The sequence below is a fragment of the Uloborus diversus genome, chromosome 10, assembly GCF_026930045.1.
Source record: "Uloborus diversus isolate 005 chromosome 10, Udiv.v.3.1, whole genome shotgun sequence".
In the NCBI taxonomy this organism is placed as follows: Eukaryota; Metazoa; Arthropoda; class Arachnida; order Araneae; family Uloboridae; genus Uloborus; species Uloborus diversus.
In genome coordinates this window covers 49,253,442-49,277,038 of record NC_072740.1, presented here as the reverse complement: position 1 = coordinate 49,277,038, position 23,597 = coordinate 49,253,442, and the positions used below count along the sequence as shown (strand labels likewise).

General features: G+C 31.3%; 1 protein-coding gene across 1 annotated transcript in view; it reads left to right on the top strand.

Moving 5' to 3' along the window:
• Positions 1-11,880: 11,880 nt before the first annotated feature.
• The window catches only part of LOC129230996 (very low-density lipoprotein receptor-like), a 51,762-nt gene continuing 40,045 nt past the window's right edge, over positions 11,881-23,597 (top strand). Inside the window, exons 1-3 of the mRNA XM_054865240.1 lie at positions 11,881-11,932; positions 17,134-17,262; positions 20,662-20,781. Of these exons, the coding sequence (XP_054721215.1) occupies positions 11,881-11,932; positions 17,134-17,262; positions 20,662-20,781 (301 nt within the window). The remainder of the gene's footprint in view (positions 11,933-17,133; positions 17,263-20,661; positions 20,782-23,597) is intronic.

Sequence of the window (23,597 nt, the reverse complement as noted above, 5' to 3'; positions counted from 1 at the left end):
TCCTAGCTATAACAGTCAGACTCTTCTGACCACTAGACAAGGCTGCCGACTGGGGTCTTCCTGAATGTGGAAAATTAAATTCGTTTTTTTTTCTTCAAAACATCAAAAAGGTGGCCTTAATTCAAAATATCATCAATGGGATTGTTTTCCAGGCAACATGAAGGTAAAGCCATTAAAGGGATATTTCCGACTTTATAGCGACTTTCTATGTTAGATGACATATTGCATAAACTTCGAGAAAAAAAAGAAAAACGAAAAAAACCTTTAACTTGCATTAGTCCTTTATAAAAGTCGAATCTAATGAGGATAAATGTCTCTAATGTACCATACGTTCTTCCTATACCGTTTTCATATATTCCTGACCGCATAAAGTACTCAATTCATGCTACTGCAAGTACCATCACTTTCTTGAATATTTTTCTGACAATGAGCACTGCTAATCTTCCGCTTTTATCAGTTTACGTCAATACTGAAAAATACTTAGGAACATTCTTGAAAAAAAAAGGACAGTTCTTGTGCATGACTGCTGCCATTAACATATCTGGCAAACATGAGGAATATTTCCCCTAAAAGTACCTTCCTGATATTAACCTGTAAACGTTTTGAAATATCGAGAAACATTCTCAATAAATGACTGTAAAACTTCTAGAATAAATTAAGAACTTTCCAAACAAATTATTTTTATTACTTTTTATCCTAGCACATTCCGGATTTTCCTGGAAGATCCCTAAGGCAATGGGGGTCCCCCATAAGGTCTTTGTTCTATGAGTACCATATCTTGCGCTCAATTAATCAAAAAACAAACTGTATAACAACACCAACTATGTCTATAAATGGTGTTTTAGCCGAAATGCTTGAAAAACGATTTGTTTTCAGTTTAAAAAAAAAGTTTTTAACAAATGCACGTTCTTAGAAATTGAAAAGTGTTATTCAATTTTTTTCTCCCTTTCAATAGGTCTTGTAAAAGTAATAATTATTTGAAGAAGAGGTAATAAGAATATATTAAAAATTTTATTATTGGTAAAAGTAACTTCCTTCTATACATTTCAGAAAAAACGTTACATGAAACTTCTCCAAATAAATTACGTCCTTTATTGCTACCAATAAAAACGAGATGACTTGCTTTTACTCTAATTTAATCATAAAAGTGCATCGGAGTAAGTAGAGAAACACTTTAAATATTTTCACTCAAGTTTGTTGCGAACCGAAGCAAAAAAAAAAAAAAATAATAAAAATAAATAAATAAACTTTTATACAGATAAATTTTCTCCCCGCGACAAAACTTGGCGACCAAAAACTTGGCGGTATATCGCCAAGTGTTTGCCAAATTATAACACCACTTGTGTTTGAACTGAACTTAACAATGATTTCCCCCCAAAAAGTTGTAAAAGACCCCCTTAGGAACATCCAAATGCAACCAAAAGGGGAGGTGTACAATTAGATCCCACTAGGAGTCTACGTACCAAATTTAAACTTTATGGGGCAAAGTGAAAAAAAAAAATATTTTTCAAATAAAATATTTTCTATTCGATTGTAAAACATATTTTTGATCAAAAGAATCAGCAAATAAAATGTTGAATGAATAAATGAATAATAAAATGAATAAATCAATATAAGAAGAAAAATAAATGAGCCAGTAAAAGAATATATTTATATTTATTGATTGAGTAAGTGAATGAAACAAACTATTTCACTTTGCCCCATTCACATTGCTTCGTTTGTACTTGACTAATTGTACAATTTATTTAAAATACAAATAAGCTTAGCATTAATTCAATTAATAATGCATTGAATATTAGGAGGCCTCAAATAATATTTGAAATGTTAATAACAATAAGTTTATCATTTATAGTAACAAAAATAATTTGTGACTTACAACAAAATATTACAATATGAGTACCATTTTTTACCGAGTACCATTTTTTAAAAATTGCTTGTATGACCAAATGCTTTAGGCTCCGGCGGTATTTTGTTCCTGACTGGAATAGACTTCATATGGTACTATATGGTTAAAATAATACCAGGTAATGTATAAACATTGGTTTTACCACCTAAACGGTGTATATCCATCCCCTTATTTCTCGCCAGGTCTTTTACAGCAAAGTGAAACCTATCCCTTATTTGCCGGTATCCACTCATTCACTTTCATATCAAAAGGGCACATATCCAAATTTGAATTTGCCACTTCTAATTCAAAAGTATTTCACAAATAAAATGGAGGAGCGAGGCACTGGCTGAGCATTTCCAATCAAGCATGATAGCCGTCCGTATTAAGAGATCACAGCACATTGTGCCTTGTGCAAGTCTGTTGTCCGTTGGGCAAGCGCGAACTCAAATTGTGGTTAATAAATTAATATTAAATAATTGATATTGCTATTAAATTGTGTTTAGTTGAAAAATTGTGATTGTTGAATATTTTGTTTTAATTTTAAAGTTTATTCCTGAAGAAAATGCGTGGTTTTATTTTTTTCAAAAGTGATGATATCCACTCCTTTACACCAAAAAGAAATATATCTAAAACAAAATTGACAATTAAGTCTGATAAAATTGTGGAAAAATTCCTAGACTTATGCCAATAGTCACTTGTTATTCTACCAAAACATGGTGAAAAATTCGAAATTCTAACAGTTAGTGTTTGTGCTTAAAACGTTTTTTCGTTTTGCCAAAAAAATAAAAAAAACTGGATATAATCCGTTTTAAAAGTAGACTAGAAAATGCGTGTTTTTTTCAAAAGGGATGATATCTACTGTTTTACACCAAAAGGGTATATATCCAAAATAAAATTGGCAATGTAGGTCTGACATAATTCAAGAAACATTTCTAGACTTATGACAATAGTCACTTGTTATTCTACCAAAACATCGTGAACAATTCGAAATTTTAAAAGTTAGTGTTTGTGAGTAAAACTTTTTTTCTTTTTGCCACAAAAATATAAAACTGGAGGGTTATTCCATAGAAATGTCAACCTCAACCTCAGATTTTTTTTTTCCACAAAGTCTTAATTGTGACCTATCATTTCATTCAGCATTCTTTCTAGTACATAAATCTAGTAACAGTTTGCAAAATTTCATTCGGCGTTTTCCTTCTGGCTCTAAACGTTCGAGGTTGTCGAAAAGGCTTAGCATACGCAAAAAACATGCGTCTAAGTTTTCCTGTGTAATATACATTTTTTTGAAAATCTTTAAAAGAACTATGTTTATTCAAAATGATTAGATGCTGGCCCACTAAAATTGACTGTTCTTTTTGCATACACTATAAGATAAGTATTTTAATTAGTTTGGTTATTTAACTGAAAATATTTACGTTACGTTAGTCACGAAAATGTACTATTTTCTGCTTAAAAACTAAACCAGATGATTGAACCAAACAACACTTCTTATTTTCTTACATGTGTCATATCTATTAAAAAAGTGCAAAATAGTTATTTTAGCATCAGTAGATACAAAATAGTTAGTGTGACTAACGTAACATTTGAGCTGCGACTAACGTAACAGTTTGCATGTGACTAACGTAACATTTTAAAAATGACTGCTAATATTTAAAACTTATTTAATCTAATGTAAGTTTTCATGAACAATTTTGAATATGTAGGCATTCTATATCGATTAAAAATATAAAGAGTGAAAAATACCAGTAAAATTACATTGTAGACCTTCTGTTTACTTAAAAAAATACTTTTTTAAAGGTCTTTATAAAGATACTTCCAATTTAAAGAATTATTAAAAACGAAAAAAAGGTGAGTAAAGCAAAATGAGTACTCTGCTGAATATGCATTCCACACAAGAATCCAAGCTTAAGAATTACGATAATAGAAATACAGTCTTAACAAAGAAGAACGTCTCTATTTTTTAGAAAATACATCTCCAACTATTATTAAAATGAAGTAATGGCTGCTCGTTGGAAAACATTTGAGGATGTCACATGATACAGTGAAAATAAGCTCTGCTGCCATACATTTCAGAAAATGCAAGAATGATCATTTATAAATTCAAACACTTGCGGTGATATCTGGAATTAAAACGCATTCTGCAAAACCTTTCGAATATTTTTTTTTTCAATATTACATTTTAATTCAAAAGGATGCACAACACTATTCGTTCGATGAATCAGTAAACCTTAAAATATAATATGCCACTGAAAAGTACTACGGAGTTTCTTATGACGATAATTAGTATATTGGCAGAATACTAGAATTCGGTGAAACTATCAACTTGCATAAAGTTATTTTTTTAAAAGAGAGATATTTAGGATTTAATTATCCCCCAAGAATGATGTTATTCAGTTTCTAAAAGCAGTTTTTTATTTGTTCATTCTTTTCGCACATTCAAATTGAGTTAATTGAACAGAATCCTTCCATTCAATTTCTTACACTAACATAGAAAAAAAAGTAAAGAAAGAACCATAATGCAACACAAAAAAGGTTCCCAAAAAGTGTAAAAGTAATATAAGAGCAAGAAGTTAATTATAAAAAGTTTTTTATATGCATTCGTTGCTTGTTATTCGATGGTTACGTTAGTCACGTTACGTTAGTCACACACAGTTTTTAGTAAAAGTACAATTAAGGGTCAAAAAAGATTCTTCTGTAACAAATCTGTAGTACATTTTTGAAAATAGATTGTTTACCTCTTACAAGTACACTGTTAAAACCAGGGGTTCCAGACGAGAGAATATATTCCCCCTAAGGTGAAGGCATGGTACCGAAGGGTGCCATACTAGCAAGGAAACGCAGCAGGGGTGCGAAAACAGTAGGCAATCGCAGAATAAATCGTTACGCATGCGCGTTAACTTCGACATTCATTCAACCACTTCAATATGGCGGACGCAGGATAAGTAGCTCGATGTTACGTTCACATTGAATTAAGTAAAATATTGGATTAAAACTCTTCTAGGATTAAAAGTTTCGAGGATTCATCTCCAAAATAGCAAGTAAGTACAGCTTTTGATCACTTTGTAGCTTTCAGGGCTTTCAAACATAGTTAAAAGTGTTTTTAAAAGTACGTTTACTGGTTTTTATTGTTTAACGGTTACTGTAGTGCTATCTCCAACATTCAAACCGATACTAAAAATATCTATCATTATTTTCTTGAGTACTCGATAAGCAACGTTTAACCACCACATTATTGACCACAGTAAGATAATAATCAACAAGTGAGATGAAATAATGAAAAAAATGATTCTTGTGCTTCGTAGATTATAAAACAGAATAGCAAGCGGGAAAAAATGAACTAAAAAATAAAACTCGTTCCGTCTAGTTTTTTTTTTTTTTTTTTTTTTTTTTCATTCAAGTGTTTGAATCATTTCCTGTTAGCGGTTATCTAATTGGTGTTATTTTGTGAAGCCGATAATATAGCGTTAGAAATCTCTTTTGGTTTTTAAAAGTGGCGAAAAACTTCTAGTCTTTAAATTTAAATACATTTGTAACAGCTCTTTGATACCAAGTAAAGGGGGTAGATATTTATTGTTTTATTTATTTTTAATATTACTGAAAAAAAAAATCATCAATACGTAGAATTTTTGACACGTTTTTAACGGCCCCAGAGTTGTTATTTTCATTAGTATTATTTATTTTATTAATTTAAAGAAAAGGATAAAAATTTCACTGGTCCGTAATTCTTTTCATTTGCTTTTATCTGTCGTGGGTCAAAAGAGGATGAGAAACACTGAGTTAGAGCACGATCAGATGAATTAAAGCAGCGCTTCTTAACTATGTTGAAAACTCTGAAATATGATCAAATGCTGTAATTACAAGTTTTAATCTTTTCCAGTGCTTAATTCAATGTGAAAAATGTCTAAAACGTAGAATATCATGAATCAAAACTAGATATATGTAAAAAAAAAGAACAACTACACAACTGTATTCAAAAACACACACAATACAGAAGAGGGGGGAGTAGGATCTACAGTAGAAATCAGTAAGGGTGCCATTTTTCTCTCAGAAGGTTCTTTCTGGTCACCCCAGCTGCCTATCTTTTAGAAGGTGCCTGTTTTTCACCCAAATAAGAGGTGCCATTTTGGCTCCATATTGGGTGTCGCTATTGAACAAGCTTTTCACCCCTGAAAGGTGCCAAACGCAACCTGTAGTTTTAACAGTGTATATCGGCCAAGTTTAAATGCATGCGTAAGTTTCAGAAAAATTTGTCTCGTAACATAAGCATCGTTTCTCAGGGTTGCAAAAATGTTACGTTAGTCACGATGCCTTTTTTGGTGAAAAAACACATGCCAGCACTTGTTTTGCTTCAAATTCTTGTTAGAAATGAAAAATAGCCACCTTGTACATTTTAAATCTGCATATTAAAGCAAAGCACATTTATTTTTACTCCTGGAGTAAGTAAAAAGAGTTTGAAAATCAGCTGCGAATGTAACGTTAGTCACTATGGAATGACCCTGGATATAATTTGTTTTGAAAGTAAACTCCTTATTTCATTTTGTCCCGCTATTTCACTCTGCCCCATGTTCCCCTATATATTAGTTTTACTCGAACACGACACTTGTATATCTTCCTCGGGAGACGTTTTAAAGAGTTTTTTTTTCATTGAAAATACATTTGTTGTTAGGATTGTCGAAAGATTATTAGAAGGCTTTTCAGGCAGTGGGATATCATAAGAAAGTTATAACACAACGACTTTCTTTTTGAGCAACCAAGAAGATTACTTATTGTTCTAACTTTGACCTCAACCTGGTATCAAATAGCCTTTTATTTTGGATATCTACTAGAAAAATAATCACGCGAACCTGATTTTTATGTCAAAATTCATTGGAAATTCAATTCTACTTTCTCACGTGAAAAATTTAAAATTATATCAGAAACTTCAACGAATCTATAAAAAAAACTTAATCATCATTTTTATCGGAAATTTTTAATTGAACATCACAAACGTAATTCAAGTATCCTTCGTTTTTAATGCCGTATTTTAATAACTTGACGAAAGTGCCTGAGCAGTAATATGGTTCGTGGAAACTACCGTCTTGTAATGATATTACGAAACATTTATTTACATTGCAAAAGACCATATTTAACGTGTATTCCACGATCAAACAAAATTTTTTCAGTACAAATAACTATAAGGGGGTTATATTCATTAACCTACATTGTCTTTAGAATACTAAAATTCATCTTTGGAACTTAGGAAAATGCGTATTACACAGGATATGTGTTTAACAAATTACAGACAAACTTTTAAAAAAAGATATTCCTCATGTTTTAAAATTTGGCGTTCAAATATTCTTGCTATCTTAATGCTATCTGTTATTTAAACGATCTGATGTGTGACTTCCATATCACATCATCCGTCATCACATGACTTCCTTTTACTCCAATTTTAATGGCATTTTCTCATTTTTGGCAATTTTAATGTGATTCAATGGTTTACTCTCTAAATATCACCATTAGTGGCCAAATTGAAACCAGATTCAAAAAAAAAAAAAAAAAAAAGCCAAATGTGTCGTCAAGTTGGCGACAAAACTTGTCGACCAAAAGACTGGTGATATATCGCCAAGTGTCTGCCAAATTATAACACCACTTGAGTATACATCGAAAATTAACAATGCTCCCCCCCCAAAAAAGGGGCAAAAAAAACCCTTTAGAAACACCCGAATGCAACCAAAAGGAGAGGTGCACAACTAGACCCCACTATAAGTCTATGTACAAAATTTCAACTTTCTAGGACATGCCGTTCTTGAGTTATGCGACATACATACGCACATACGCACAGCCGCACATACGCATATCCGCGCATATATGCATACGTACATACAGATGTCACGAGAAAACTCGTTGTAACTAACTCGGGAATCTTCAAAATGGATATTTCGCGTGTCGTCCATATGTTCTTAGGCACTTTTCCACGTGTGGTCGAGTCGAAAAAACTTAACATTCATTCGGTGTGAGCAAAATGGAAATTAAGTTCGATTTTTGAGTGAAATTTTTTTCGCGAATACATTACTTCCTTTTTTATAAAAGGAAGTAAAAAACGAAACATATAACAAAGCATAACATAGCTATAAAAGAGTTTTTTCTTCCACGTACACATTTATTTTTTTTAGTAAGATTTCTATTAAAGCCAGTAAAAAAATGAATGCGTAATTTAAAGCTTGTTGTACTTAATGTTTTTACGAATCTAATTTTGGTTAATATCACATGAGTTTATTTTACAAATTTGAAATACTGTAATGAATACGATTTAAAGCCTCAAAATTATATTCATTTATGCATGCGACTTTCAGTAACTGGTTATTCACTTACTTTATTATTTTTAAAAGATCTAAAATATTAAACTAAATCAACAGAAACTAGCTTTTTACTAATCATAGAAAAATCGCAAATAAGCTTCTTAGAAAGGTAAAAATAACGTGAACAAAAACATTCTTTAAGGTTTTCACTCAAATTTTACTGTTTTTAAACTAAAAGATAAAATCATATTTTATCTTTAAAGTGCGTTTTAAAGCAAAGAAACTGTTGAGTCACATCTTTCAAAGACTGAAAGAATTTTGTGACAAAAAAAAAAAAGGCATACACACACTCTATTAGCATTCACTTTTCATTTAGAATTTTGTTTGCACTTTTTAAAAAGTTTTTTTTTTTTTTAAAGGTTTGATAAATTACTTACGAATCCCATCTTGGCTACAAAACCGGATTTTTCTAGACCATGAAAGATTACCGTCCCTTCTATCTTTCTCAGCACTATTTGCAAAAGAATGGATAAGCAGTACTCACAGTTCTTTTCTCTTTTGTTTCCCTGATTGTTTTTCTGTCTTCTTTTTTTGTTTTAATAGAAACTTCTGAGGTAATACCGGAGGATAGAAAAAAAATCTTTTTGGAAGTAGATACCATCTATCAACTGTTAAAATTTTGAGAGTAAAAATTTGCTGAAAAATATCTCACCTAAATTCTGACTTCTTTAGATGTCTTTAAAACGATTTTGTTCACTAACTTGTAGAAAATTATACTTTTAAGGTTTCGATTAAAAAAAAAGGTTTTTAAAAAACATTTGTATATCCGGATACTATAGATCCATAAACTTGAGAATGAAATCCAAACGATTGTTACAATGTAGATTTTTATACATTGGTGTATTATATTTTATTGGTGAAATTATATACATATTTTTTTCACAAACCTCGGGGAATTGGCCTAAAAAGATATAAAATGTATGAATATTTATCTGCAGAAACATTTAAAACAGGTTTTATTTACAAAATAAAAATGTAAATTGCATATAGCATATGTAAATTGCATATGTACTTCAGTTTTAGTGCGCTATTTGGAAAATTATTTTCCTGTTGATGTTACATAGTTTTACTTTGTTAATGAAATAACTGAAGATGGTGATTCGTTCCTGAAATGAAATCAGCATGAATTTAACATTAACTTTATTAAAAAATGCAAACAAATCACAGTGAAAATAAATTAAAAATATCATCAAACGTATTTGAATAAAAACTAATCCAACATATTGTTTAATTTCGTTATTTATTATAGTATAGAACTCATTGGGGAATTTTATTTACATAAATAAACGCCGTTCTGAAAAATGTAGTCAGAAAAATAGGTGAGCATGTTTCTTTTTTTCAGTTATAAAATAAGTTTTTAAAATATTTTTAAAAAAATTAGGAAAATTACATTTTTTTTAATAAATATGTTTCTTAACCTGTAATATAAAACCAGTTTCTGCTAAATGTAGTAAATGAAATAATTTATCCATTTGAAGATTACAACTATTATAAAAAGTACACCGTAGAAAAAACAAAAACATTATATGATAACGTAAACAAACATTTACAAATGTTTTAAACGACTTAAGGGTTTGATAAATTCAGTTTTTCACCCGTAAATTTTGGAAATGCAGCTTTAGTTCAAAAACCATGCATTAGTTGTAACGGAAGAGATATTTGAATATCTTAACTTTTCTAATAAGAAATGTATAGATAAAAATGTATAGAATAATAATTACTATTTGGGAAAAATACTAGACATATACCCTCCTTGAAATGTTAAAATTTAGCTTGAGAAGATCAAAAAAGAAAAAAATAAATAAATAAAATAAAATAAAAATAAATGAATAAATAAATAAGTAAATTAAAAATCCCTAAATACTTATTTCCTCCTCATAAAGCCTTTACGAAAGATTTATCTTGCCATTTTTTATTCGTACATGAATTGAACTCGAGTTGAAAAATTTCGACAAAAATAAGACTTATACAAGGGGAAGACATAAACTTAGAGAAACTAATTTGGGTGAAACTGAACGTAGGGGAGGAGTGGATACAGTGAGACAGGGAGAACAGTGAGACAACAGCAATATATTTTTTGTTAAGGTATTTCTATCCTGGTAAAAATTTTGTACGCAATCCTCTATACATGGTTCTGTATCAAGAAATAATTAATAACTTTTTTTTAATACGCAATTAAAATGTAACTTCAAACTCAATTTCTATCAACTATCAAAAGGATCTCTGGCCCTCAAACTATGAAGGACGGCGTGCCAGGCGCCTTGCCTTCAGAAGACAACACAGAGAATAAAAGGTGGTGCCATCTATGGACAGTTCGAGAATTTAGAATAGCCGAATAACTTTCTGGTCTGGCACCCCCAGAGGTATCATTTCACTCGGAGGACATTGTGACCACGAGCATATTTAACGTCGCCCAGTCACCATTAATGACGACGATGGATCTTCGACTAGCCAGGATCGAACCCCAGACCCTCCGGCCCCAAGTCCAATGCCTTACGGATCAGGCCACCACGGCCAAAAATTCAATTTTTACCATTTCCTTGCGCAGTTATAAAAAAAAGCGTACTATGCACCTTGCCTCTATTCTATTTCAATAACAACGATAGTTAAATACATATATATATATTGACAGACACAACAAAATGGATTTCACAATAATTAAAAACCACACCCCAGGCACCGGTGGGAATCGAACTCATGACTCCTTCTACCGAGCATATGCAAGCACGACCTATTGGTCGAAAAGACACCAGACTGTTACACAATTAAAAATACGAAAAAAAAAAAAAAAAAAAAACCAGGACTCTCAGTATGAAAATACGTATTCAAAGAACTTTGACATGCAAATTACGCCTTGCAATACAGCTTTGAAAATTAATGCTATTGACTAAAACTCAACTGTGAACCAACCATTTTATAAATTTATAGTTGCGAAAAACATGAGTAATTGAAGTGAAATACAGTTGTATATTGTCTACTAATCACTTCACGATAATTAAAAAACGAATATCAGATTTCGAAAATAAATATTATCCTGCAGAATAGATTTAAAGTTAATTCTCAATCTAAAAAAACTAGCACTTAAAAAAATATATTTTTAAGCAAAATACCTGATTTGAAATAAAATCTACATTACGCAAATGAGCTCAACTTTTCTGCGGCATTAGCATGAACGGTTAAACCTTTTTCCCCCCTGTACTTGAGAGTTGGATTCTTTGCATTAGAATGCTCAGAAAATACTAATAGAATGGATGTTTCATTGATAACAGTAAATTTAATTTTACTAATATGTTTCACTATAGCTAAAGCGACAAGTAAGTTTTCTAAATATTCTGTAGGTTATCAGCAAGTTTTTAAATGTAAATACATAAGTTTGTACAGCCATTTTACTAAATTAAGCATACGTCGAAAACATACTATGTATATAACTTTAGTAGAAAACATTGTGCCTGTGTAAATGATTTACTTACTGTACTATTATGTAAAATCTTTTACTCATTGTTATTTAACAATTTCGGGATTTGTTTTCGAAATAAATTTTTAAATAATAAAAGTGGATTTTGATATACTTATAATTTTGGCCGCAACTTAAAGAAGGCTGCATACAATACATTATATAGGGAAGGGAAGTTGAAACCTGTATTTGACAAGATGATTGTTAAACTTCGATTACATATCAACTGTCTTTTGGAAGTATCAATGAGTATGTAAATGAATTCGTTATATGATCGTAATTTAAGTGTATTTGAAAAAAAATCGATGCATAACCTTTTCTAAAATATTACTATTCGATGAAGCTAATATTGTAGACCCTAATTTGATAACTACTTTTGATACGATTGTGGTACTGTAAAGTTTTATTTTTACGAGCAGAAAACCCAAATTACCGATGACGTAAATACAAAACAGTTTTTGTTTATGTTTGTAAATCTACATCACTGTGCATTTGAAAGACATAATATGTAATCTTTTAATCGTGTTTTTGAAATAATATTATGACAGAATTGAGCTTATCTAAAATTTCGGTATGGGGTTTTCCTACCTCTTTTCATTACATTTTATATTTGTGTAATTGCACTTTTATAAAACTAAATTCAATTTCTTAGGAAACTTGGACATAACATTACGCTAATCAGAGCGTATTTAAAAAACAGCTTTGAACGTGAAACATATGCAATAATTGTTTACGATTTCCTCAATCAAAGTCTGTAAACTTGAAACTGTACACATTATCCAAACATAACTTGAAAGGTGATTAGTATGCACTTTATGCTGCGCGTAAAATATTTTTGAGGTCGAAATATGTACTTTTTTTACCATGATTTTGCTTTAGTAATACGAAAAAAAAACTCAATGTGGAATTTCCGCTTACATTTTCCTATGCTATATTGATATTCCTATTTTACTTTTGTATAATGATAATTTTATTTTTTAAAAAAGTGTTGTATATCAGGGGACAACACATAGTAGTATTAGTAGTAATATCATGTTTGTAAGAACGTATTTAAAAACATATTCAGCTTTAAGCATAGTTACTATTTGTTTACGATTTCATGGTAAATCGTATTTTGTCCTATTTCATTAGTCATTTTTCAAAATTCACTTTTGCATTCATTTGCAAATTGAATTTTGAAAAATGACCAAATATCAATGTGTATTACTGATTTCTATCTAACTAATGGGCTTTTGTTGAGGTGTAATCATTGTGCATAGAGTAACATACAATATGTTAGAATATATTAAGCAGTAAATGACTAAAAAAATATGCAAATATCGCTCTCCAGTAGCAACATTGGCCCATCATAAATATACGAAAAAACATCATTTTCGATGTGAAAAGTATCGTCCTTATCGAAAAGAACTTTGCAAAATAAGTTTGCATAGCTGCTTTATATTAGCACTTCAACGATATAATAGTGAAGTATCAATATCAGTTCGTAGTTTAGAAGAATATTTCTCAAACTGCAAACCACTGTTAATTTAAAGTAGGAAAAACCAACCAGCAAACATTGCTGCTTTAATCTAACGCGCGTAGCTGATAATATTCAACCAAGTTTTTGCTTTCCTTTGCCTTCCTATCACATCTTTTTTGAGCATCTTCGGGCCGGTTATTAAAAAAAAAAAAGGTAGTGGTAGATGGCAAAAATTTTTTCTGTTGAAATTATGTAGAGCTCGGAAAAACAGTTCTACGGCCGGCTAGGCTACATTTAACAATTCAAAATAAAATGGATCATCATATAAGTGATGTTTTTTTTTTTAAATTAATAATTGTTAAGTGTAGATCAAGCACTACAGAGAAAATTATTCTGGGGAGTTCCGCGTATTTACAAACAATTGTAAATGCCTTATTGTTTAACAACGCTGCGAAAAAAAAAACTGTTTATTAAAGATAAGTGATCTTTGCCTAGCAAGAATATTAACGCAATATAATTTGTTTTGTCTAGCTTGATTTAAGTGGAAAGTTACTACGAAAATTCTCTAGTGTTAGATGCACAAAACATTTTCTTAACTCATGCGAAAAGGATTTTTTTTTATTTTTCCTTTGAACCTATTTACCTAAGCTTCCCGAATACAAAAAGCTGAGCAAACAGGTCTTTATTTTATACCACATTCAGTGCCGTACTGGTATTACTGGGCTGTTATAAAAGTCGAATGTGAAATTCTAAAATATATCATATCGATTTTTTATTGTATGCAGCAATTTTGACAGCTTTTCACTTATTATAGAAATGCAAAATAATTAAACTGAAACATTTTTTCATTAATTTCCAACTAAAGTATTTCTATTAAACAGCAGATAGCATTTGAATTAGGTGAGATCAGTGATCATATGCTTTATATAGATATATAAGATAAAATTCCTATATTTTCACGTAATGTAAACTGAGTTCATCACATATTTGAACTGGAGTTTTGGCATCACGTCACAAGTCACTCTTATGTAGCTAGATCGTATAAGAATGAAATTTTAAATTCTACTCGGGACCAGCTCGTATGAATCTACTTTCATTCGTATAGCTTATGTCTCTCATATAAAACGCACTGTAAAACATACAAAAACCCAATTCGTGCAGAATGTGTTTTATTGTAAGCATGGATATGCTTGTAACAACACTTGCTTACAAATATACGTTAAAATGTATCACAAGAGGTTAATTTTCCCTTGAACACGTGATGAACTGTTTTAAATAAAACTAACTCCTGACTGAAGAAGTGATATTTTTCTTAACGAAAGTTTTGACGCGATGTGTACATACTCCTTACATAGTCCCTGCGAACTTAAAAAAATTTATCAACTAAAGAGGGAAAGTTTCTTGTGATTATTTATAAAAATGCAACGAAAGTAGTACAGTAAGTGAAAGGCATGAAGTCATATATGTAAACATTGCGAAACGTTTGAATACTAAAGTCTATTCTTTTGTGGTATACGATTACCTCATACATATTAGATATTTGTTAAGAAGCAGTTTTACGGCTGTACACATAATAAATTTTCAAGTTTCAAGAAGTTCGTGTTACATCAAGAACAGTGCAAAAATGGGTGTTCTGAGTGAAAAACCTTAATCTCAACTGAATGTGTTATTTCATAAAGGGTATAGGTCCTATGTAAATCCATTGGACCTATGCCATTTCTGAAATAATTGATTCATACTGTCACATTTTAGGAATCTACTTGAGACTCGAAACAATGGTTTCGAATTTTTAAAACCTGAGAGTGTTAAATAATTTTCACGTATGTGCAAAACTAAGTTTGTAATGTTTGTAATACGTCCTCCTGAAGAAATTTTCACGATTGTTTGTATAACATTATATGCAAATTAAAAATCTGAATTTTAGAAATCTTCAAAAGCACTCGGTAGCTCTCAAACGTCAAAAATCATTGAAAAGTTCCATTTTACAATTGTTTGCTTACAATGTAGTTGACAGCTTCTAGTTATACCGAGACAAGTTATTAAGCTCATTAGTATTATAAGGATAAAAGTGCTTTTAAGTACTTAAAATTTACTGTTTTTGAAATTGTTTTTGGTTGTTAAGAGTGTATTCTCAGTTTGAATCTTTGCACAAAATCTTACTGTTTTAAGTGCTAAAAATGTAAAAAGTATTGATCGAAGTGTTTTGTGATCACAATGCAGTCTAAATAATATAACTGGAAATATTTATCTATGCTTTGAAAAGCAGGGCCGTCCAAAGAGCTGACGGCACCCGGGACGAAAGTTTCCTGCCCCCCCCCCCCATACACACAGAAAAACCAAGTTAGTTATAACATCAATGCCTAATATATACTTATTTTTGTTACATATTAATGAACAGAACAATCAGAGGACTATGCATAATACAAATTAAAACGCAAGCAATGAATCTGATTCGAATATTTGTAAAACATTAATGCCCCAAAAACTTTTCGAAAAATGGAAATGTTGAAAATCTAAATGTTTATCTAGTAATATGTTATCCCACTAGATAAAAACAAACATTTAAAACTAACACTGAAACCGCCGCAAGACTCCCTTAATGTTATGCAATCGGGGCATTTTATACGATGAGGGGCGCCCCTCGTGAAAATATAGTTTTCGTGTGAATGCCGTCGTGTTCCGTCAAAACGAGGGACACCTTGCGGCACCCCATCATTTCGTGGCGCCCGGGGCGATTGCCCCGCTCCCCCCCCCCCCTTTGGGACGGCCCTGTTGAAAAGAAGAAAACGTGGAATGATGTGAAAATATTCACGTTTTTTCCCCCTTGTCTTTCCATTGATGAAAAAAATGTGAAATGTTTGCAATGCCTAATTAAATAAAAAACCCGTAACCGTCAAGTCCTTCAGCATACTAATTGCTTTAAAAAATGCATGCAAAATACTTCAACATCTTTAATAATGCAAATATAAGTAACAATCTAAACATAAGTAAAATGTTGGTATTAAATCCATCTTCTGTAGTTTTCATTTACAGAGGAACAAGCACCAAGTTTTTCATAATACAAAACTATCGCATTATGAATCATTGCAAGTTACGGCACCTTTTACGCCGAAATTACGCCTGCAAATTTTCGGCCTCAACATTTGCACGATAATAGCTTTTATCCCAATTCAATCTATCTGCATTTTATAGCAATTCTTCACATTTAACCATAAGAAAAAAGTTGTTATATTTAAATATAAAGCTTAAAATCAAGTTTTTTACACGAATGAAGTCGAGTGCTTCGCAAAATGTCTTCACACATTTGAGTCATACAGGGTACTGCATACTAACCTCACATGTTTGGACAGGGCACTGTGTGAGCTCTAGTGGGGATACACTGGTAGAAGTGGTATCGACCATTTACAGTAGTAGTAATGGCACGGCGCGGTAAGGGTCGTCGTGTTATTTAGGAACGTTTTTGAAAGTCGTATATCGAATGTCTTTTGCCCCCCCCCCCCTCCAAAAAAAATGGTTTTCATAAAAAATGTAGTGGGCAAGGGGTGAAATATTTTTAGTCTCTTCTGTAAAATTCAAAATAATGGAGTAATCTAGTTTTAATACTAACGCTTCGTACGTCACTATTCATGTTATTATCTATACATTTACACTAAATAATTACTGCACCGAATATTAGAAGGTCCCAATTAATATTTAGACTTTATAATTTGGTAGTATTAAAATGTTTGACTTCTAACAAAATATTACAGTTTGAGTATCCATTTTTGAAAATTGCTTATATTGTTATAAGATGTGGTTTTCAGAGGTTATTTTTTCTTTACTGGAATAGACTTCAGATGTTACTAATAGCTTAAATGAAATATTTCTAGGTATGAGGCGCTAAAAGACAAGTAAATATTTCACCATTTCGCTTTGCCCCACATTCCCCCACTTTGTTTCGTTATCTCTTTGTTTTATTATTTCTCGAGCAATATAAATGCAAATGTTTCAGATAATGAAACTCGCTGCAATGGTTTTAGATGTAAAAATCTGGAATGCATTTTAAATCGGTCAAAATGTGATGGTAAAAAGGACTGCTTAGATGGTTCCGATGAAGAGCTTTGTCCAGTTATTGATAAAAGTAAGTTCTTTTTTTCATATGTTATGCTTTTTCCATGTAAAAGAAATCACTTAAGTCCTTTTGTTTTGAGAGATAATCACTGCAAGCAAATTATTGTTAATTTTGAGAAAGTAACAATCGTCGTTATCGGAACTGAATCGGAATGAAGTTTTTACACACTAAGTCACATGTAAAGATACTTTCAAAAGTAAAACATATAAAACCTTTTAAATAATATATGTATCTAAAGCTCTTGGGAAAATTTTTAAGGGGTGTTGAAGGTTAGGATAAGAAGGAGGAATTGTACGGGAACGCATGGTCGCAAATGCAATGTTTAGCGTTACATGCACACAAAGCTGGAAATTGATAGATGCAAAACAGGTGATAACTTTCTTACACTTAATCGATTTTACACAACATTTTATTTTTTCAGAAAGTTTTAAATCTGTTCTTAAAAGTTATGGCCTGGAGTTGTAAAATATACAGTCTGAGTAAAAAACTTTAAGTCCGGTGCACTTTTTTGAAAAATTGGACACACCTTTATCTTAGGATCACAAAGAGATGTGAGTGATATAATTATTAACCTCAAATACAAGTAAAAAAGACAAAAAAGTTTAATTGTAATTGTTTCATTTTTAGAGAATATTACAGATCAATATCTGAATCTGAGTAAAATCTTTAAGGCCAACATATAAAAAAGCATATGAGGACAAAAATTCAAATATTTGTAAGGTTGTGTGGGAGCCATTTCTTCAAATTACTTCAAGTATTCTTGTTTTCATGAATCAAACTAGTTTTTGACAAAATTCGGGATGTATTTCTTAATTCATCTTCGATGGTAGAGTTCAGCTCTATTGATGAAGTAAAGTGTCTCTTTTTAGCACAAACTCTTCTTGCTAAGTCGCCCAATAAGTTCTCTATTGGGTTAAGATCTGGAGCCTTAGTTGGTCATTTCAAAGTTTCAACATTGTTTAGTTGGAGCCTGTTTTTTGAACTGTTACTCGGATGGGTAGATGCATTGTTTTGCTGATATTTTCAATTTTCTCCAGCAATAAATTCAGCATTTGGTAAAAGATGACTTGGGAGAACATTTTGATATGCTTGTGAGTTCATTTTACCTGATGCAAACGCAACTGAGCCCACACCATTGTAAGCAAAGCACTCTCAAGTTCTGACATAGCCTCCATCTAATTGGCGCTTGTAGAATATTTCTTTTTCTTTTCGTAAATCATGCCAACAGTACCTCCGTCCGTTTGGTCCATCCAAACTCCACTTTTCGTTAGAAAAAAATATTTGTATTCATTGGTTATCCCAGGTTATGATTTCCTAGCTAAAGTTGAAACGCTCTATATTGTGCATTTTCAATAAATGAGGTTTACGCAATTTTGCAGCATTAATAAAATTTCCACACCTTCTAATTGTGTTATATATCGTTTTTGACAAACATTTAAACCTATCATCTGAATAAGTTTCCTGGTTAAGTACTTTTCAAGTAATGTAATAATTTCCAAACTCTTCTTCCATGATGCGAGGACAATGCTTTAAGTTTTCCCGGGTTTTATTTTTACCCTAATTGTGTTTAAATCAAACAAAAATGTTGACTTTAGTCTTCGATCTTCCTATTTCTTCGCAATAGTACGCTTACTTATCCTAGTTGAGGAAAAAGCTTCAATCTGCCCTCTTTCTTGAACAGTTAACTTTTTACCTTACGGTATCGTCACAAGTAGGATAAAAACTTTGAAGAAATTAATCACAAAACTGAAAGTTGAAGGGTTTCCACTATCTTAGTAACTGAGGTGACATTTATTACAGTATAAGTACTTGAAGTTTTTTAAAAATACTAGTGGCCTTAAAGTTTTTACTCAAGCTGAAATGCTAACTTTGAATAAACCACTGCTTTTCTGGTTATTGCATGCTTTACAAATACTGTCTGTTGCGTTATTTCTTTCCAATGAACATTGATAATTAATATTCCAATAATATTAAAATCCCTTTAATTTCATTTTCCGTTTTTCAAAGAAAATTATACTGGCCTTAAAGTTTTTACTCAGGCTGTATATGGAGTTATAAAACGCTGTCGCATGAACGAACCAGTTTGAAACTTTCATCCGTTGCTGTGCCTTTATTGCGAAGCGTGTATTAGAGCTACTACAGGCTGTAACTTTTAATAACTGCACTCAACCTTTCTTAAAAACTAAAATGTTGTGTAAAATCGCTTTTGTGTAACAAATTTGTGACCTGTTTTGCATCTGAGTTTCAGGCTTTGTGTGCATTTAGCAAGTCAGCATTGCGTTTGCGACCATTTATTCCTTTAATTCTTTCTTTTTGCCCTATCTTCTAACATCCCTTAAAAATTCGCTCTAAGTTTATTCAGCCTATGTATTTATACCGTAGTCTCAAAAAGCCTGAATCACGAAAGCGCGCAAGATTGCTAAAGGAAGATATCGACGAATTGATGATTAAGACATTGTCCAGTTTTGTGATTTAAAAACAGGTTTTCAGCCCATTATGTATTGACAGGGAGTTCTTGCAAGTTGATCCTGAGCATTGGGAACTTAAAAATAACTACCTGCGAGGCTTCTTATCCAAGAGTTTGATAAAACTATTACTAAAGACGAAGAACATAAACAATGTCTTAAAGTGGTTCAGGACCATCGAAAAAAGTATCAAGATTACAAAAAGTAGACTGATAAATTAATTTCAGACCTAAATGAGTGCGTTACTATATGCTTTCCGTATTTGATTTCCCTTTCATATTTTCTCAGTATTTGTTTAGTTTTCGTGTTTTTCTGTGTTTGATTTTTCATGTATATTTTTGTTATTGCATAGTTTATATTTTTTATATTTCTGAAAAAAAGAAAGTAATTTTATTATTGTTTGAGTTCGAATTTTGACAATATTGCGAAATTTGGATGCGCTTGCGCCACACTTAAATATAAATATATTGTGCCAAAATTTGACATAAATTATCCTTCCACATAGTGACACAAAATAAGGGGGTAATTTGACAAAAATACGAAGTCATTTTTCCCCCCATAGATTTCTGAAGCAACCTAATGTACACAACAACTGAAAAGTACCAAAATGTAAACTAACTTTTTCAGAAGTTTATTTACGTTAAAAAAATAACACAAATGATTAAGACAAAGTTTTCTTGTTTATTTTTTTTGTGCAGTAGACACGAAACAATGTTGGGTTTATATACTACGTTATAAATCCTACTTCACCACTCTCGTTGCAGAAAAAAAATTAAAAAATCTCCCCAGTTACGGGTTAGTGTTTAGCATTTAGTTTAAGTAAACACGACTTTAAAAATGAATAAGATTATAACTTTTTGTTTAAAAAAACTTGCAAATTTGTTTTGAGTTCTGGTTATAACTACTACCCTAACTGAGCTGTAAATGATTAAATTTTTCTTAGATCGTTTTCCAGTTTGCAAAGGTGATCGCTTCAATTGCGGTGACGAGTTATGTGTATTCAAACATGAAGTTTGCGATGGTGTAAAAGACTGTCTTAATGGCGCAGACGAAATGAATTGCAGTAAGTATTTGTATTTCATTGCAAATACCTAGTTTCCGGTTGAAACTTTTTTCTCCATTAGCAAAATTTCAAAGTCGTCAAAGAATGTTAAAACTTCTAAATGACTAGAATGTTTCTAAGTGCACAGGTTAAATCAAAGGAAAAGCAAAACGCTGTAGTAAATGCTCTAAAAAATGTTTTTTAGTAGTATGAAGGAGAATTACAGTGTACTGTAAGACATGATTCAACCTATATATTTATCTTTGATGTTTATTTGAAAACGTCATTTGAAAAATTACCATCTACATAAATCTCTTCATTGCTTCAAAGACGTTGATCCTAACACAGCAAAAATTTTATTTGATTCGGATAGGTTACTTTTAGAGTTTAGTTTACAGAGCTTGCTAATTCGATGTTCTGCTGCAAGTTATTAAAACAGAGCTACTGATGGCTATAAAAACGACGAAAATTCTTAATAATGTAAGTATTATGACCGACTTTTATTTTTATGAAACGATAATTGTGACTATTTGCATTTAATGTTAATATTACTTGGATAAATTATTCAATGTATACGAGCTATGTGATGGTCATTTTTTCAAAACAGTCATTCACGGGAGTTTGTTACACGTGCAACTCTTAAAATACAAAATATATCAATTCACCAAAGAAGCACAGATGATTGAAGAAATTTTTAAGTCATCAACATTAACAATTTAAAGTTTTCTTAAGAGTTTAAAATTAACCTTTGACACTTCTAAAAACATGGCTGAATAGAAAATCATGAAGAGCCTTAATATTATTTGTAAAAATTAAACGCGAGCAACAATAAAATCAGAAAACGACAGACGTTTTTAACGTAACTTTCGGCTGTAAACTATCACTGTTTAAATAGCTTTTAGTAAGGTCCAAGTATCATTGTAAACAATAAATGATAACTTCTAAACGCTCGATGCTATTCTAAATTTTGAATTCTTAATCGCCATTAACTGGCGATGTGGGGTGTCTTCGGACACTTTGTACTTTAATTTGCTACATTTGATGATCACAATTGATTAAATTTTAGGGTTACATAAACCCCACCTCAACACCGACTTTGGAAGAAAAATTGCCAATTAAGGGTCAAAGGTTTATTCCCAAACGTCATATAAATAGTGTCATACCCGCAACCAAAATACTTAGAACTTCAGTTGAATGATTAAAATCTAATGGACGTTTTGAATAATTTTAATTATAAATATTCTTTAAATTAAGTAGAATAGAATGAATTTGAAACCATGTAAGATCGTCTTTCACAGTGAGAGATCTGGACAATAAATGTCAACACATTCCTACTGAAACTATTTTGACGCTGATACAAATGTTGATTATTCTCCTGATTCCCTGCTTTGCGATCAATTTTTGGAAATAATCTTTACAAAAGCATAAACGAATTAATTTTATAAATTGTATTTTGAATTGCAAGACTTGATCATTTGTGTTTATTAAACAGTAAGTTGCAAAGGGCTAAGGCAGAACTACATGTCAGTATTTTGAGCATATTTATGTTTATTTTTCTTAAGATGTCAATACATACGTTTCCATTACGAATGAACAAATATTGCTTATAGTTTACTGAAAATACATATAAAGGGGTAGATTTTTTGTTGTAATGTGGCCTATTTTTATAGTTCAAGTCTTCAACTGGGTAAAAATAGACTGTGGTTATGGGGAGTAAGATCATCTGATACAACCTCTCACTGATAGAATCTTACAAATACCCATATTATTATAAGGTTAATATTGTGTTGATATTCATATCGTTAAACATTTCTTGTATTTTGTTTCATTCTTATTCTTAAAATTATTGAAGTTACTTGAAAAAAGTTTTGAGTTTGAAAAATATTCCCAAAACTATGTTTACGTGTAAAAAAGTAAATTTTATTGACACGCCATTGCCTCAAAATGCTTAAGTATATAAACGCGATATATAGTATATAAACGCATTTCTTAACGCGAATATTTGTATTCATTGCTTAAAACCAACCAAAAAATTGAACTAAGATACTCTGTATTAAGCAGTAAGTTACCACACTTAAGCCAATTCTAAGCCCTAAGGATTACACTAGAACTTTATTACTTTTTTCAGGTTTTTCCACACTAGTAGTGATCTGTAAAAGTTGGTAGAATCAGATCAGTTGGTAGATACATATACGGTACACTTCCAAGTATCCGCAGCATTTCAAACTTGTCAAAAACATTACTGACTGTAGGTAAATGCACTTATTCTAACTTAAAAAATGCAAAATTCATTTTTAGACATTTCTTTTTTTTCACTCCCTTCTAACAAAACTTAACCATCCATAGTCAACGAACCTGCGAAGTTAAAGCCTGATTATTAGATCTACAATACTTACGGATTTAGATCCAGAATACTTGACTGCTTTTTAGATATACATAACTTACGTGGGTAAACGAGTGACCGCACCAGCAGTGCAACCTAGCCATTTGTCCGAGTATTTATGTAATTCATTTGGCAGTAATGAGCGATGCGTTCTTAGCTTTCTCATTTAATTTTTAGATACAATGATATCGTTTCAGGTATAATTTAAGTGTATGCGTGTGCTGTAGATCTTAAGCTATTGCATACACTATTATCGTTTTTCTCTACTTTGTGGATTATCCGCCAGTTTCGCTTATCTGCTGTTAGCGTGCCACCCTATTCTGCGGATAATCAAAAGTTTACTGTAATACACCTGGGACAGAGTTTGCATTCGTACCCTAAAAACTATTTTATACTGATGAGGTTGACTGAAGTGTTTTAATAAGGAACTTTTTGTTTTTTCGAAAAAACTTTA